Below are 17,212 nucleotides of genomic sequence, written 5' to 3'. Positions count from 1 at the left end.
TAATAGATCGGACAATTTCGCACACTACGATATGTAATATGTTTATTTTCTTTTTTATTTTTATAATGGGCAAGGGGGTCTTTTAAACTTTTATTGGGGGGGGGGGGTTAGGTTTTTTTAATACTTTTATAAAACTTTTTTAGTACTTTTTTTTTTTTACACTTTTATTCACAGTAAAATATGCAACCATTAGATTGCATATACTGATCTATGCTATGCTATGGCATAGCATAGATCAGTGTTATCGGCGATCTATGTATAGAGCCTGCCTGAGAGCAGACTCTACACATAGATCGCCGATCCGACAGGACAGAGGTAAGGAGCTTACCCCCGCCTGTCAGCACATGCGATCAGGATCCCCCCAGCACGGCTGCGGGGGTCCTGATCACTCAGTGACAGATGCTTGATCTATCACTGAGCACCTTAAACGCCGCGATCGCTGTAGATTACAGCGTTTAAGGGGTTAATTAGACGCAGCTGCGGGATCGCAGCTGATTCTCATTACCTTCGGCCCCAGACACTGATGTGAGCAGCATCGCTATCCCTGCAGCGCTCCTGCTCACATCAATAACCCAGTCAGTACAGGAACGTATTTATACATTCCTATTGCACAGGGTATGTGCAGTAGGAACGTATATATACAGATTACTGACGGGAAGAGGAAAATGTATCCGCTCTATGAAAAAAAAAAACAATGCAAAAACGGATGGTTAAAACAGATGCTGTTGTCTGCCATCTGTTTTCCACTGACTTACATTATAGAAAAAAAAAAACATAAGGGATCCATTTTGAAACGTACACAAAAATATGGCTCATTACGTTTTTCTGTACGTTTTGCAAAACGGATACCGTAAGATGGATTGCAAAATCATGATGTGAACCTAGCCTTACTGAATCATTACACATAGGAAGATGTATGAGTATAGGAAGACATAGGAAGAACCTACTGGAACCTATAGTGATCATTCGCACATCCGACAGCCCAGCTAATATGACGTCTGAGCGGTGACCATCTCATCACCGGCAACAGTTTCACACTCTTCTCTGGTTCGGCAGCTAGCCCTTTTCTTTAGCATTCTAAGCCTTTGTGGTTGTTCTGGACAGTTTTACTTTAGCCATGTTCCTGATGAGACCCATTTACTGTACCGGATTATTTTTTCCCATTCAAGGTAAACTATGAGAAGCTTAAAACAGACGTAGAAAATAAAATGTACAGAACGGTAACATCTGTCTGGTAATCCATGTAGGCTTTACCGCATAGAGATATGGGCTAAGCGTACATTTCAGACTGTAGACTATAATCATCCCGTTCATATTCATAACATATATAACATATATATATTATATGTTATTTATTATAAAAAAAGCAGAATCTGTGATATTATAAGTTACTGTACAGTAATGGAGAGGATGGGAAACACAAGGGGCGGACAGGGAGCAGGAAGGAATGAGCAGGGCAGATGTGGGCACATACATGCAGCACTCTGTCCGGGGAGAGAGGGGTTACAGCTATGGAGAGATTACCTCCACAGTCCTGTCCTCTGATGTAAGCCCCAGCCTGAAGTGAATCTGCTATAATTTGGAAGGTGAGGGAGACTTCCTGGGTCAGAGTACAGGGCTGTAGACCCCACTATGCAGACCCTGCCCCTCCCCCACTCACATTTCCCCCCCCCCAGTACAGGGAGCAGCAATGCTTATAAACCAAGTCATAATTTTTCAAAACTGTGAGCTCTTAAACCAAGTTACTCTATACACACACACACACACTTGCTAGTTATAGTGCCTGTATTGTTATATCCTCTAATTCCAGGAAATATCTTGCCAGAAGTAGCAACCAGACGAGTCTAGTCAGAAAGTAAAGATCAGCAGGAAATACGACGCTGACAGTCGGCTACATGAATATAACATTACTTAGGGTACTATTAGATGGGGCGATAGAGGCCCGATAATAAATGTAAACGAGCGCCGATCGGTGCTCGTTTACTGGGCCTATTACACGGCCTGATAATCGTTTAACAAGGGCTGCAGGGACATCTTTACCGATGTCTTTGCAGCCCTTGCTAAACTGGTAGTATACATTACCTATGCCGTGTCCAGGGCTCCTCCTGCTCCTCTTCTCCCCTGGGTCCCGCACGCTGCAGCTTCAGAGCGGTCTGTCTTAGCTGACAGGCCACTCAGCCAATCTCTGCCTGCGGTGTTCCCAGCCTGTGATTGGCTGAGCGGCCTGTCAGCTAAGACAGGCCGCTCTGAAGCTGCAGCGCGCGGGACCCAGGGGAGAAGAGGAGCAGGAGGAGCTCTAGACCATGGATAGGTAATGTATTCTTTTGCAAATTGTCAGTCGCCGGCTGCGCACCGATATTACACGTAGCGGTGCGCGGTCGGTGGCCGACAATTATATCAACGATTAGCCGATGTCAACGATCATCGGCTGATCATTGTTTTTATTACACAGAACGATAATTGGCCGGATAGGGCCGATTATCGTTCCGTGTAATAGTACCCTTACACAGACAACCAAATGTAGTAATAAATATCCAAGAAGCAGCACTGAAACTGCTCTCTAGTCTGTAGTGCTGGTACTATATGGTAATGTGAATACACTGCTTCATTCCAGTATTCTCCACTTCCCTACACCCCTAGTTTGTTGGGACTGATGAGAGCTCAATATCCCTCAATTACCAACATGGCTCACCAATCAGAACATTAAAGGGACAGTGTCATCAGAAAATGACCTATTGCTTAATTTATGTTTTTATGTTAACATTTTTAAATAATTTTTGTACATTTTTTATTTTCAAATCTATATCATAAATTAATCTTGATATCTTGCAGTTCTCATTCTCACCACTAGGGCTAAAACTAAGCTGACTTTCTGTTGTGTCTGTGGTGATAAGAGGAGGCTGCTGTAAAGTGATCTGTACAGCGATGCAGCGTCATGTGACACCAGTAGATAGAGGAGACAGTAGCAGCTCTCTGTGGAATGACCTCTTCACATGTCACAGAGCGTGCTCAGTAATGTTTCACATTCATCTCAAAGGGGCAGAGTCTGTCTATTGTCGTCTATGTCCATGAGTCTTGCTGTAAAGCATGTCACTTAATGCTGTTAGCAGCACAGGCGATCTGGCCGCCCCCATAACAATGTACAAAAAGTGAAATTAAGAAATAAAAGAATCAGGGTGATAATGTTTATTATTATTTTACAATTACACGGGATGATTATTGTGTGAAAAATAGTTGCTCATTCAAAGTTTGATTATAATAGTTTCATGTGAATGCAGACAACGGGCAAAAAATCGTTTGTGCGTCGTTGATGGCATCTTTTGAGCTGAACCTAAAATCATTGTTAATCGTTCGCTGTAATTCCTCATTCGTAACCAACGACTATCGAACTATGTATATATTTTCTGTTTGTTTTATTTTTTTAAAATCGGCATCAGATCAACGCACATTAATGACCAACAAGAACAAATGTATATTTTCTGGTAGTTCCAGCTATTGTAGTTAGGAGGTGGTGGAGGTTTCTTTAGCATTTTTCTGGCAGTAGGGTGGAAAGTCGTAGGTGATTATTGACCCTATTTTGAAATTGAGGAGGAGACACGTTTGATGAATTTTGAGCTTCTGCAGAACCCCGGCCACCAGTGCTGCTGTATATTAGAGACAGCAGGCTCCCTTAGGTTACACATTCTTGACACATCTTCACAGCAATGTATATATCTGTATATCTTATATTAAACTCTGCGCCTCTTTACAAAACAGGTCTGTTCCTTGCTACATTACCACCACATTTCGGCATACTGCCACCGTCTATGGCTCCATAACACACACACATTCTTTGTAGGTGGATATAGAAACAATGATAGGAGAAAATGTCTCCACTTGTCTAGTACAAACATAGAATACTTCAAGGAATGACATGCGTGGTAGACAGACTTAGTATGGTCCAAGTAATAGGTGTATTCACATGTGAAAAAAACCACCATAGAAGAGTATATATAAACAGAAACAATAAAATAATAGGATACGGCCCAATTGCAGGAGGGGGGTATTCCTGTTTAGCCCTAACTACCCACTAGGAGCTGCTACACCAGATGGAACTCACCCCTAAACTTGGTATTGGTCCTTCCAGGATAATGTCAGATAATCAGTCCTAAGTAGATAGAGGCATGTCCGTCAGACATCGTGAGCCCTCTCTGTACCACGCCGCTGTCACATCCAGATAAATCGGAGTAAAAGTGACCAAAAAGTCGCATATACAAAAGAAGCAAGCTACCGATAAAAAGTGCAGGTCATTGCACAAAAAACTACCTCAAATACCCCTTTAGATCAAAAAATAAAAGCGTTATAAGGGCCATGTTCACACATGGCATAACAGCAGCCGTTTAAGGCCCTGTCACAGAACGGCCGCTGTCTGAGATGTTCAACCCGGCCGCTACAGCAGTACTGGCCAGGTTAACATCACATCTTTTTAACTGGAATATGGGCACATTCAAGCGTTCCCACACTCCAATAAGTCATAGCAGATAATATAAAGTACGGCTGGGAGCTGCACTTTACATTGTCTGCGCAGTCTATTTTGTGCGTCCACTATTCAATGAATAGCAGGCGCAAAAAATAGTCATGCGACATGTTTTCTGTGCGGCCGCATGGAATCTCGGCCGCAGTGTATACAGTGTGTATACACTCCGGCCGGGTTTCCATAGGGGTAAATACAATCGGCCGCTGTGATTTACCAACAGCCATTGTTGCCATTAACAACAACGTCCATTGTTTAATAAAAAAAAAAATACATAGTGTAAACAAGGCCTTAGGACGGTAATAAAAAAAATCTGTTTAAAATTGCAGCATTTATTTTTTTTTAACCCCTTAAGGACACATGCCATACCCGTACGACATGTGTCCACTCCTGCGGCTATTAACGGGCGCAGACGATCACCAATTAAGACAGTTAAATGCAGCTGCATCATTGTAATTGTATCAACCTGAGGAACATAGATAACATGTCAGTTTTTCATAGGAAGAACATCGTAAACACAAAACCCTGTATATATATAAAAATTCTCTCATTTCACCACGCAAGTAATTTTTCCGGTTTCGCTGCATATTTAATGCAAAAGATATTGCAAAGTACAATTAGTGGCACAAAAAATAAAGGGCTCATGTGGGTCAAAAAATGAAAGTACCACGGCCTTTGAAAAACACGAAAGTGCAAAAGCAAAAATTGGCCCCGTCCTTAAAGGGTTAAAGCAGTCAAATAAAATTAAAGTTAATAAAGTTGCCTATTGTTGTAATCATCCTGACTTGAGGAACATAGATAACATTTTTTACAACAGGAGTGAAAAGCGTACAGACAAAAAAAATAAAATAGAAATAGGCAACACAAGGTATGTTCTGAATGTGTTTACTACTATCTAACCAGCGGTGGCACCAGCTCAGTAGGCAGTCAGGGAAGGGTCACTTTGTAATTAGCTTAATTCTTTATGAACTATTAGTAGCATAAGGGTAAATTTACACAGGCGGACCCGCAGCAGATTTTATACTGCGGATCATATGGCAATGACTTTCAATGAGGATACATGCAGCGGGATTTACATCCCGCTGCTAGTAAGTATGTGACAGCGCCATTAACCACCACCTGCCGGGAGCATACTTTACCTCTTCCCTGCTCCGGCTTGCTTCAGGGGCTCCCGCGTCTTCATGTCCCGTTCAGCCAATCAGTGGCTGCGGCGGGGCAATGCACTTATTGGCTGAACGGGACGTGAAAACGCAGAAGCCCCCGAAGCAAGCCGGAGCAGGGAAGAGGTAAAGTATGCCCCGGCAGGTGGTGGTTAATGGCGCTGTCACATACATACTAGCAGTAAATCCCGCTGCGAGTATGTATCCTCATTGAAACTCATTACCATAGGATCCGCAGCGGATTGTGCTGTGAATTCGCAGCTTAAAATCCGCTGCGGATCCGCCCGTGTGAATTTATCCTGAAGCAGAGGCAGGCATCTTCACCACAATCAACTATAACTATAGAGTAAGGGAAAATGGCAGCTTGATGAGGGTTGCGCATAGAGATAAGCGAATCTACAGCAAAAAAAAAAAAAAAAAATTTGGAGAAGCGCTTCATTATCTCTGCAATCCGCTTATCAGTCGGCTGCCTTATCACAGACTACCGCTCCTTCCCGGGTGCTGGGAAAAGCTAGGTCCAGTCCTGGGAAACTTCTCCCAGTTTCCTAGGACTGGATCCTGGTTTTCAGAGCACCCGGGAAGGAGCGTCAGTCAGTTATAAGGCAGCCGACTGATAAGCGGATTGCAGAGATAATGAAGCGCTTCTCTGTTGTTTAATAAACTGTTTCATTAACGGCTGTTTTTTGCATTGACTTCAATGCAAATCATTTTATTATGAAAATAACGGCCATGGTGTAAAGTGAAAACAATGGCCGTTCTTTTTATAATACGTTGTGTGAACATATCCTTATAGTATAAACTCTCTCTTTAGGGTATGAATAGGTGTAAACAAGGGATGTTGGATATTGTAAAAGTTAATTTCCTTTTTTATTCTATGAAATACTATAAGTCTGAAAGATAAAATTAAAAAAAACAATAGTTACCTGCTGTATCGTACAAGTGCAGACAGATTTCCTTGTTTCCAATTGTGATGCTTGTGGTGTACTTTTCAAAGACAGATGGGGCATATTGCTGTTAAAAAACAACAAAATATATTAAAATATATTAAATTAACATTTAAAAACAAAAAAAAAAAACAAAAAACAAAAAACATGAAAGCAGTAAGTAGGAATAATAAAGCTTAAAATAACTAACTCTTTCTTCTGTAGCTAATCTACAAGAGGAGAGACAGCCCATAGGCAGGTAATCTAAAAACAGTATGTTCTGTCTACCTGCAGCTGCCAATCGGGGACATGAGCACGGGGGTCAGTATCAAAGTTTAAGCCACCTGCTTGCGTCCCTTTAACCTGTATGGGCATCCTCAGGATTCTCATACAGTTGAATGCTGTGACACCCAAAGCCTTGTGCACAGCAGGTACTGGACATTGCTTACAGTGCCTTTACAAAGAGATTTATCTGACAGTTTTTTGAAGCCAAAGCCAAGGATGGATTTGAAAAGAGGCGAAATCTCAGTCTTTCCTTTATGACCTGATCTCTGTTTAGCGTCTGTTCCTGGCTTTGGCTTCAAAAATCTGTCAGATAAATCTCTCTGTGTGAAGGCACCCTTAGAGAATAGCAGCGTTTGTCTCCATTCCGCACACACTAACTCAATCAATGTGTTTCTAGGCCAAACCAAATATCAAGTTACTGGAGAAAATATGATTACTACCAAGACGTGTTTTCATGTTGTTGTGTCCATGTCAAGTGACAGGTTACGCATTAGCAGCTTTTCTAACAGCCCAGCGGCTTTAGGGCGTTGCACCTTCTAGAGCTGTAGGTCATACACATGTATTATTCCGGAATATTCCTGGTTATTTCCCTTGCTTCAGCTAATATTTTATATAGATTATATTATATTATATATATATATATATATATATATATATATATAATATAATATAATATATATATATATACATACATACATACATACATACATACATACACACACACTTATATATGAAGCCATTTATTTGTCTATCTGATACATAAAATATGTACGTCTCTGTATGAAATCAGACAGGGGAAGGTACTGTAAAGGCTTCATACACCTTCATAGGACAATACAAACCTGAGCCATAGATCGGCCATGTGCACGAGGCCTTAAAGCAACATTGTCACCGTCTCGCTCTCTCTACACAGCTGTAAAGCCTAAATTCAGCAGTTTTCATTATAGATTTCTTGGTGCTTGGTCCACTGAAATCTGCTTTTTAACGCTGTTGGATTGCGCTACCTGGGCGGGGCTTTACAGCCATAGCACCACTTAGCCTCACCCACATCAGTGCCACAGGCCCCACCCCTCTGTGATGTCAACCCCCTAATCCCCACCCTTCAGTGGCCATTGGAATGGGCCGACCTAGAGAGGGTGGGGCCTAGACCTCTAGGCTGGCCTGTTCCAATGGCCGAGGGGGCAGGGCCTACACATCGATGACGTCACGGAGGGGCAAAGCCTGTGGTGCGTTATGGGCGGGGCTAAGTGGCACTACGGCCATGAAGCTCCGCTCAGGTAGCACAATCAAACGGCAATTAAAAGCATTTTTCACAGGACCACGCAACATGAAATCTATAGTAAAGCAAGATATGAAAACTGCAGAATTTAGGCTTTACAGCCGTGTAGGGAAGCCCCCATACAGAAATGGGGCGATAGGATCACTTCAAGGGTAGCTTCACACACATCGTATCACAGCAGATTTGATCTAAATAACTGAACAGAGCATCAAATCTGCTGCAGATCCTGTATGTGTGAACGCACCCTAAAGGAGAAGTCCCATGGAAGGACAAAAACGGCAGGCTGGTGGGGGCAGGAAAATAATAAAGAACTGAGCTCACCCGTTCTTATGTCTCCAATGCGCTGGTTCTGGGTCTGGTTAACAGCAGCCAGGGTCCTGCAGCGAGACAAGCTGCGATATCACGACCCCAGCTAAATGCCCGACCAACCAATCAGTGACTGGCTGAGTCGGCGATTGCACAGCCAGGCCGTGGCGTTTCAGCTGGTGGAGTCGGGTACGTGATGTACCCAGTTTTTAAGCTTAAGCTGACAGCCGGCTGCTGCGAACGGGAACGGCGCATCGGCAGCAAGAGGATGGGCGACTTCCTGTCTCGGACAGAGAGCAATGTGTCACACTGAAAATACAACAACAAATTCTGCAGCTGATAAGAATGGGAAGACTTGAGATTTTTAAATAGAAGTAAATTACAAATCTACATCACTTTTTGAAACCTGTTGTATGAAAGAAAAATATTTTCCGTGGAGTTCCTCTTTAATACTGCATCCCATATTTTAAGGATGGGGAAGCACTGTAGTGTAATGCTTCCTCGACAGGCATTGTAATGACACTCCACTATAGGGCTTCCCTGTCCATAGCATCCATAAAATACCGGACGTGGGAATAAACCCTATAAATGTAAAAAACAAACAAAAAAATGTTGTGTACTTTCCATTCATTTCATCATTTCCAAAAAAATTTAAAAGATTTCATGCAAACTGAACACAAATATCTATTGAAATGAATGGGGAGTTTGACAGATCGGCTAAGTCCAGTTTCTCGATTATCAAAATGGAAAAGAGAAATGGAGCCGGGTCGAGCGGTAAAACGCTGGTGTGAACTGAGCCTAAGCAGACAAGACGCTCCAACACTTGCCGATTCCCGTGTTGTTTTGTTCTTCTATAAGCAAACACACACGTAACATTTCTAGGTTTGTTTTGGACTGAAGAGAAGGTTTTCAAGTCCTTTCAAGTACGCCGGAGAGAAGAAGAAGGTCTTGATACTGATCGGGGAACCTCCCGCAACACCTTCTACACAGCGTTTTGGTGTAGGAGGGAAAAAAAAAAAATAATAAAATCTACTCATTCTCCACCGAGCAGTTTATATTTTTCCCTCCTACACAAAAACTTGTGTGAAATATTTCCTTAGGTATTTCTTCTATTTATTCTCCACCGAGCATACCTAGGTTCTTCTATCTTCTATCGCAGGTAAAGAGAGAAGGCGAGAAAGAAAATGAATTTATGAGGCTGAAACGCAATTATTATTATTTTTGACTTTTTACATTCTCTTGGCTTGTTTCCCTCTTTTTTCTAAATCTACAGCACAGGTTCAGCTCCCAACGCTATTTAACATATACAGCAAAAGTTTCCAAACAAGAAAAACTGGTGTCTTTTTTTCTGTTAAAGGGATAGTTCACAAAAAAAAAAAAAAAAAAAATTCAAATCATTTACTACTTCCACTAACAGAGATAAAGTACATTGCAGTCAGCTCACCTCTTAGATGGCAGGAGGTACAGTATATTCAGAGAGGGTGAACGGATTCCACAGATTTAGTGTAACAGGTGATGATTCCAGCACTCCAAAGATATTAAAATTCTAAAATTCTTTATTAAATATCCATGTTAGAAGCAAAAAATAGTACAGTTCATGTTGTCTATGCAGATCAACATGTTTCGCGCTTGCGTGTTTAATCTTGATCATAACTAAGCACGCATGTGCGAAACGAGTATATCTGCATAGACAACATAAGCTGCACTATTTTTGCTTCTAACATGGATATTTAAAGAAGAATTTTAGAATTTTAATATCTTTGGAGTGCTGGAATCATCACCTGTTATACTATCTATCAGCTGCAGGTGCATTCTTTCAGGTCTGACACAGTGCTCTCTGCTGCCACCTCTGTCCATGTCAGGAACTGTCCAGAGCAGGAGCAAATCCCCATAGAAAACCTCTCCTGCTCTGGACAGTTCCTGACATGGACAGAGGTGGCAGCAGAGAGCACTGTGTCAGACTGGAGAAAATACACCACTTCCTGCTGGACATACAGCAGCTGATAAGTACTGGAAGACTGAAGATTTTTTTTTTAATAGAAGTAAATTACAAATCTCAGGCAGTAGTTGATTTAAAAGAAAAGATTAAGAGAACAAAACGCTTCTGAAGCTGCTCTGTTACACATACATCCTACCATTCTCCCATTGTGGTGTGACCTGTGTGCGCAACAATATAAGGCAGCAACAGTAATACATTAAAGTGGGCACTGGATGGTAGACTCGGGGTGCTTTTGTCTGACATGATGAGAACCAGACCGGAGGCACAGGGAACGTTCAGTCCAGGAAACATTCAGCGGAACAAACAAGACATTTCCATAATGCTGTACAAATAATTGGAAGGCTCATAAGCAACGCTCACACCGACAGATTGCCCTTACTGCAGTCATGTACAAGACACCACGAGCCAACGGCACTGACAAAGAAACCAACTCTAAAGGCCACCAGCGCTTCCGCTGCCACTTCTGAGGAGAAGACAGAATAAGCTTTGTGTGAAAAAACCTTCAATGGAGAAATTTCGTTAGTTTAATTCCCATCTGACCAAGCAGGCGCTAGCAATTAGGTCAAAGCCGCAGCCGGTGAAAGCCAAGACTGGGGACTCAACCAACAGCATGAGAAATAGCCAGATAGAAGCTGCTTACTGATCAGGGAATACTCCCACTAACTGCTATGATACTGCCTTAAAGGGGTACTCCGGCTATTTTTTTTTCTTTTAAATTAACTGGTGTCAGAAAGTTACACAGATTCAGAATTTACTTCAATTAAAAAAAATCTATAGTCTTCCCGTAATTATCAGCTGCTGTATGTCCTGCAGGAAGTGGTGTATTCTCTCCAGTCTGACACAGTGGTCTCTGCTGCCACCTCTGTCCATGTCAGGAACTTTCCAGAGCAGCAGCAAATCCCCATAGAAAACCTCTTCTGCTCTGGACAGTTCCTGACATGGTCAAAGGTGGAAGCAGAGAGCACTGTGCCAGACTGGAGAGAATAAACCACCTTCTACAGGACATACAGCAGCTGATAAGTACTGGAAGACATGATGGTACATTCGCTTTAATTTGACCCACGGATAGATTGGCGCGGGAAAGCCAGTGCCACGGTCCATTTTTTGAACCACAGCCCGGTTCCTGTGTACGTGCCGTTCTATCCACAGGTACCGCGCCGGGGCTTAAGCACTGGAGGCGGGGCTGGCCCGCCCCCAGTGGGAAGAATTGCCTGCGTTAGAATCAATGGAGCCGCATCATAGAGAGGCGGGGGTTTCCTCCTACCGGGGGGTGGGCTGGACCGCCTCCAGTGCTTCAGCCCCAGCCCGCTACCCGTGGATAGAACGGCTCCGTACACAAGAACCTGGCCGTGGTTCAAAAAATGGACCGTGGCACCGGCTTCCTTGCGCCAGCGCCGATCTATCCGCCGGTCAAATTAAAGCAAATGTACCTGATGGTACATTCGCTTTAAATATATATAAATTACAAATCTGTGTAACTTTTCTGACACCAGTCGATTAGAACTTCTTTTTTTTTTTTTGCCGGAGTACCTCTAAATTTCTTTACTGACATTTCTGGTTGCTCTACAAATATTGTCTAGGGCGTGGGAAGGCGAGCAGAGCGGCTGCCTACATACAGTACAAGCATCTCTGTACACATCTGTGCAGGCGGCATATGAAGAGCTAATGTCTGTGGTCACAGCTCTGCAACCCGCAGTCACAGGAAGTTCCCTATACTTTGTGGCATTAGGTGTTAGAAGAGAACTATGTAAAACTAATATCACACAAAAGTAATGTAACCTATAGTGCCAGCATAGAGCTGAAGATTCAGTAGTCCTCTTTGCCTATACATATTATATATATATATATATATATATATATATATATATATATATATATATATATATATATATATATATATGTGTGTGTGTGTGTTTTCTAGCTAGAACGAGTACTGATAGATCATTGCCAATGTCTAAGTTAAGGGGAAGGAACAGCTCGCTTCCTCCTCAGATTCTACTGTATTATTACGACAGTCGATGACATTGAAGATATCGGTCATGTCAGATGCAGTGTCACCTCTCACCACCAAAGCTTCCATACACAATACTAAAGCAATGCCTCTGCATCTGATATACAACAATCACTGGCAGGGAAGGGAAGATTTCTATGCCAAGAATATGTCCAGGAGGCAAAAATAAGGAAGAATAATCTATCTGATGTTTGGATTTTCACGGCCAAAGTTAGTTCACATTATTTCGGTGAACGTCTGAAACTGACCCAGTTATATGCAAGTAGATAAAGGCAAATAGTGAACTAGTTTATCGCTTCTTTTTTGTTTTGTTTTAACATAAACAGACCGGTACCAACATGTGGGTGCACCTGCTGTGGTCCCCAGGCACGGTGCCAGTCTATTACCGAGCACCGGCTGGGCATGAAGCACTGTGGGGGGGCCCTCAGTGTGACTAAAGCCCCTCCCCTCTGTGATGCGGCTCCATTAGAATCAATGGAGCCGCGTCACAGAGGGGAGGGGAGATAATCATACTAGGGGCCGGCAGGCCCACCCCCAGTGCTTCATGCCCAGCCGGTGCTCGGTAATACACTGGCACCATGAGTGGGAACCAGGCAGCAGTTCAAAAAGAGGACCGCAGCACTGGCATCCCGGCGCTGTGCCAGTCTGTTAAAGTTTTTAAAAAAAATAAAAAATAAAAATGGGGGGAGTGCGGGAACGTAATAAAGTAATTATACTTACCAGTCCCCACTGGGCTGCTCTCACCCGCCGCTGTAAGGTCCCAGACGTCATTCTCTGCCAGCAGCTGGGGATGTTATGTCGCCAGCTCACCCACCTGCGACATTACCACCAGAAGACCAGCAGCTGGCAGGAATCGGTAAATCAGAGCTGCGGGGACAAGGTGATGGGTAAGTATGCTCTTATTAAGTTCGCACATCATCTTTTTAACTATGGTGGGACTTCTCTTTAAGTACAGTACCACAAAGATTTAAACTGTTTTTCGATATAGCTGCCTTCAGGAGACTGGACCTGGATACAGTAAGTATTGCTGTTATATAGCTGCCTTCAGGAGACTGGACCTGGATACAGTAAGTATTGCTGTTATATAGCAGCCTTTAGGAGACTGGACCTGGATACAAGTATAGCTTTGTAATAAACCAACAAAACACAACAATCACTGAACTCAGGGAAAACAGTGAAAAATTCCAATGGAGTACTCCTTTACGAGTCTCCATTGAGTGTCCCATACAAAATTTGAATATGCAAAAAAGGGGTCCGTGGAGCCTCAGTTACGAGTCTCAAAACACGGGAATAGGCAGATATCCCTCTCTCCAGAGAAGGAAGCCCATCGCTAAGGGGTGCCTCCTAGTGGGGAGAGCACCAAACCACCCTGATACGTAGTCCCTCAGGTCCTCACTCTGTTGCGAGCTTTGGGACCTAAATAGGGAAACACCAGGGTGGCCCCTGTGAGTCAAAGTCTAACTCTGTGGCGAGTATAAAGACATAAGACAAGGGTTACCAAGGCTAGGCATCCATCCACAGACTGCAGTTTTGGGGTATTTGCCCCTTGTCAGTGTGGAGTAGGATTCTGGCTACTGGGGCAATGATTGTTGTGTTTTGTTGGTCTATTTTTCATTGCCCCCGGTAGCCAGAATCCTACTCCACACTGACAAGGGGCAAATACCCCAAAACTGCAGTCTGTGGATGGATGCCTAGCCTTGGTAACCCTTGTCTTATGTCGTTATACTCGCCACAGAGTTAGACTTTGACTCGCAGGGGCCACCCTGGTGTTTCCCTATTTAGGTCCCAAAGCTCGCAACAGAGTGAGGACCTGAGAGACTACGTATCAGGGTGGTTTGGTGCTCTCCCCACTAGGAGGCACCCCTTGGCAATGGGCTTCCTTCTCTGGAGAGAAGGATATCTGGCTATTCCCATGTTTTGAGACTCGTAACTGAGGCTCCACGGACCCCTTTTTTGCATATTCTAGCTTTGTAATAAAGCATGAGAACTAAAAAAAAAAAAAAAAAAAAAATTAAATAAAAATGCAAAAATTGTTAACTTGCTTTGTATCACATCTCTGCTGATTTAGATTTTAAAAAAGTTATGACAGCGACAATTTAATAAAGACAAAAAAAAAATAAAAAAAAATAAAAATCCCCACATGTTCAAAAAGTCCTTTCAGTGTCACTGAGAAGTAGAACAATCTATGGGAAACTACAGTAGATCACAGGATGGGCCTGGCAAGTGCTAACACACACTGTCAAACTGTCCATCCTCCATTACAGCACTTACCAAGTCCACTATTAGAAGCATCAGCAGCTTATTTGGGTCGTACAACAAGACCTGCAAGTCGGAAAGTTCATTATTTGTATTCTCAAATAAAAGTTCTTGTCACTCAAACCGGCCGCACAACTCCAGTGCAGTATGCAGAATATACCAACAACAACAACAACCTGCTTCCTGAGCCGCGGTGTATAGAGGTGAAGTGACTCCACCAGACAATAGGACAATGAGAACTCAAACATTTGCATTCTTAAAATTCTTATTAGTATAAGATACTGAAAGCTCCATCACCCAAGGGGGGGAAAAAGCGAGTAAAAGGTGCGGTAAGAATCTTATCTCTACCAACGTTGCACTTTGCTTCCTAATGGTCTGAAACCATAATGTATGTGAGTAGGTGTGCATGCAAATATGTCAGACACCAGCCTGTATTGTTCTCAGACAATGAGCCTGCATTATCAGAAAGGCGGCAGGCTCAAACATCCCTTGTCTTACTCATCGTTTTGCAGTTGCGACACCCAGCCACCAATGGTCCTACTGATTTACTACATCAGGGGTGTCAAACTTCCGGCCCTCCAGCTGTTGCAAAACTACAAATACCATCATGCTTGGACAGCCAAAGGCTGTGTATTAGATAACCCTGAAACCTACCTGCATTTATTTTTGTTAATGGTGCGTTCACACCTACAGGATCTGCAGCGGATTTTCTGCAGCAGATTTCATTTAAGTAACTGAACACAGCATCAAATCTGCTGCAGATCCTGTAGGTGTGAACGCACCCTAAAGGCGTATTCCAGCGTCTGTTCCAGAGCAGGAGAGGTTTTCTATGGGGATTTGCTGCTGCTGCTCTGGACAGAGGTGGCAGCAGAGAGCACTGTGTCACACTGGAGAGAATACACCACTTCCTGCAGGACATACAGCAGCTGATAAGTAATGGAAGACTGGAGATTTTTAAATAGAAAGAAATTAGAAATCTATATAACGTTCTAAAACAAGTTGATTTGAAAGATAAAGATTTTCGACGGAGTACTTCTTTAAATAGAGAAAATTTTTATTATACAAATAAAAAGCATATGTTAGCATTTATGTAATCCTCAAACACAGTACTGTGCATTCAGGAAAGGCGAACCCACACACGTGGAATGAAAAGCGAGCCGCGGAGTCAGAGGAAAGGATTATATTTGCGGCTCCAGCTGACACGAAAAGGAACCCACAATTATCTGCCCCGCTGCGAAATATGAAAGCCGGAGCAGTCGCCTAGTACATAACGTACATGGCACATAATAACCCTGAGCACAGAAGCCTCCTCTGCCATCCTGACCAGCTGGGAGCTCTGTGCCCTGGGTCTCGGAGTCTCTGTACCCAATGTCTGGGTGCACACGCCTCTGACCAACCTGCAGCGTGACATGTGCAGAATGTAGCGTGACGCTAAACCTACACCGCTGGAGATGTATATTTACCACATTCCTGGGGATGGAAAAGAGGACGGCTAAATTGCAGTCTTCTCCCAAATACCAGTAATTCTGTAAGTGTTCGGCAGTGCCTTACAGCTAGTAAGAGGCCGTGCCCTGTTTAACTCTTTGCATGTCATGCAATGTGCACTATAATATCACTGCAGCTACCAGATGGAGGAATTTTAGAAACTATGGGTGAAGTTATAGCATGTAATAAAATAAAAGTTGGCTGAACGGCCGGGAGAGTACGCAGGGCATGCACAAAATCCACAGGGTAATCCTCTGTTTATGTAGGTGATGGGAGCCCACGAGGCTGAATTCTCAAAGGTCAATGCACCTAAAATATTTCATGTGACCACCCAGCCTGGTGTTTAGGGGGCATTCACACGTCTGCAAATTTGCGGACGTTACTTACAGGGAATTTGTGCCCTGCCCGGCATGCAGTATCATGCCGGCAGCGGGGAAGCTCATTGAATTGCCGCGGCTCTGAATCAAACAGTTTCCCCGCTGTCGGCTGATCCTGACACATCATGGCGGGCAGGGAACAAATCCATGACATTCCTTCCCCGTCCATAACGTCCGCAAATTGGCGGACATGTGAATGTTCTCTAAGGGCGCTATTCCACGGGACGATTATCAATCGCATAATCGTTAACAATAAACAATCTCAAACGACCTGAAATCGTTCATCTATTTACACGGAACGAGGATCTTTACTTATGATCGTTCTTGCGGTCGTCTTGTCGTCTCTATTGTGTTTGTCGCTACTGTGAACAACGGAACGACGACTTATTCCATGCGAACGAGCAAGGATAACAATAGATCCAGTTCTTATCGAGCGAACAATTTCTCGTTTGTCGTTTAATCGTTAACTGCTTTTCAACCGAACAATTATCGCTTGGTTCCGAGCGATTTAACGATTATCCGAACGATAATTGTCCCATGGAATAGGGCCCTAATGGTCCTTTTACATGGAAAGATTTATTGTTCGAATTTGTACGATAACGAATTCAAACGATAATC

General features: G+C 43.2%; 1 protein-coding gene across 1 annotated transcript in view; it reads right to left on the bottom strand.

Annotated features, from left to right (window-relative positions):
- RHOF (ras homolog family member F, filopodia associated) overlaps nt 1-17,212 on the bottom strand; it is a 47,892-nt gene that overhangs the window by 23,354 nt on the left and 7,326 nt on the right. Inside the window, exon 2 of the mRNA XM_069964010.1 lies at nt 6,597-6,684. Within this exon, the coding sequence (XP_069820111.1) occupies nt 6,597-6,684 (88 nt within the window). The remainder of the gene's footprint in view (nt 1-6,596; nt 6,685-17,212) is intronic.

The sequence above is a fragment of the Dendropsophus ebraccatus genome, chromosome 3, assembly GCF_027789765.1.
Source record: "Dendropsophus ebraccatus isolate aDenEbr1 chromosome 3, aDenEbr1.pat, whole genome shotgun sequence".
Classification (NCBI taxonomy): Eukaryota; Metazoa; Chordata; class Amphibia; order Anura; family Hylidae; genus Dendropsophus; species Dendropsophus ebraccatus.
The sequence above is the reverse complement of the archived record's forward strand: the minus strand, read 5'-3'. Positions and strand labels throughout refer to the sequence as shown.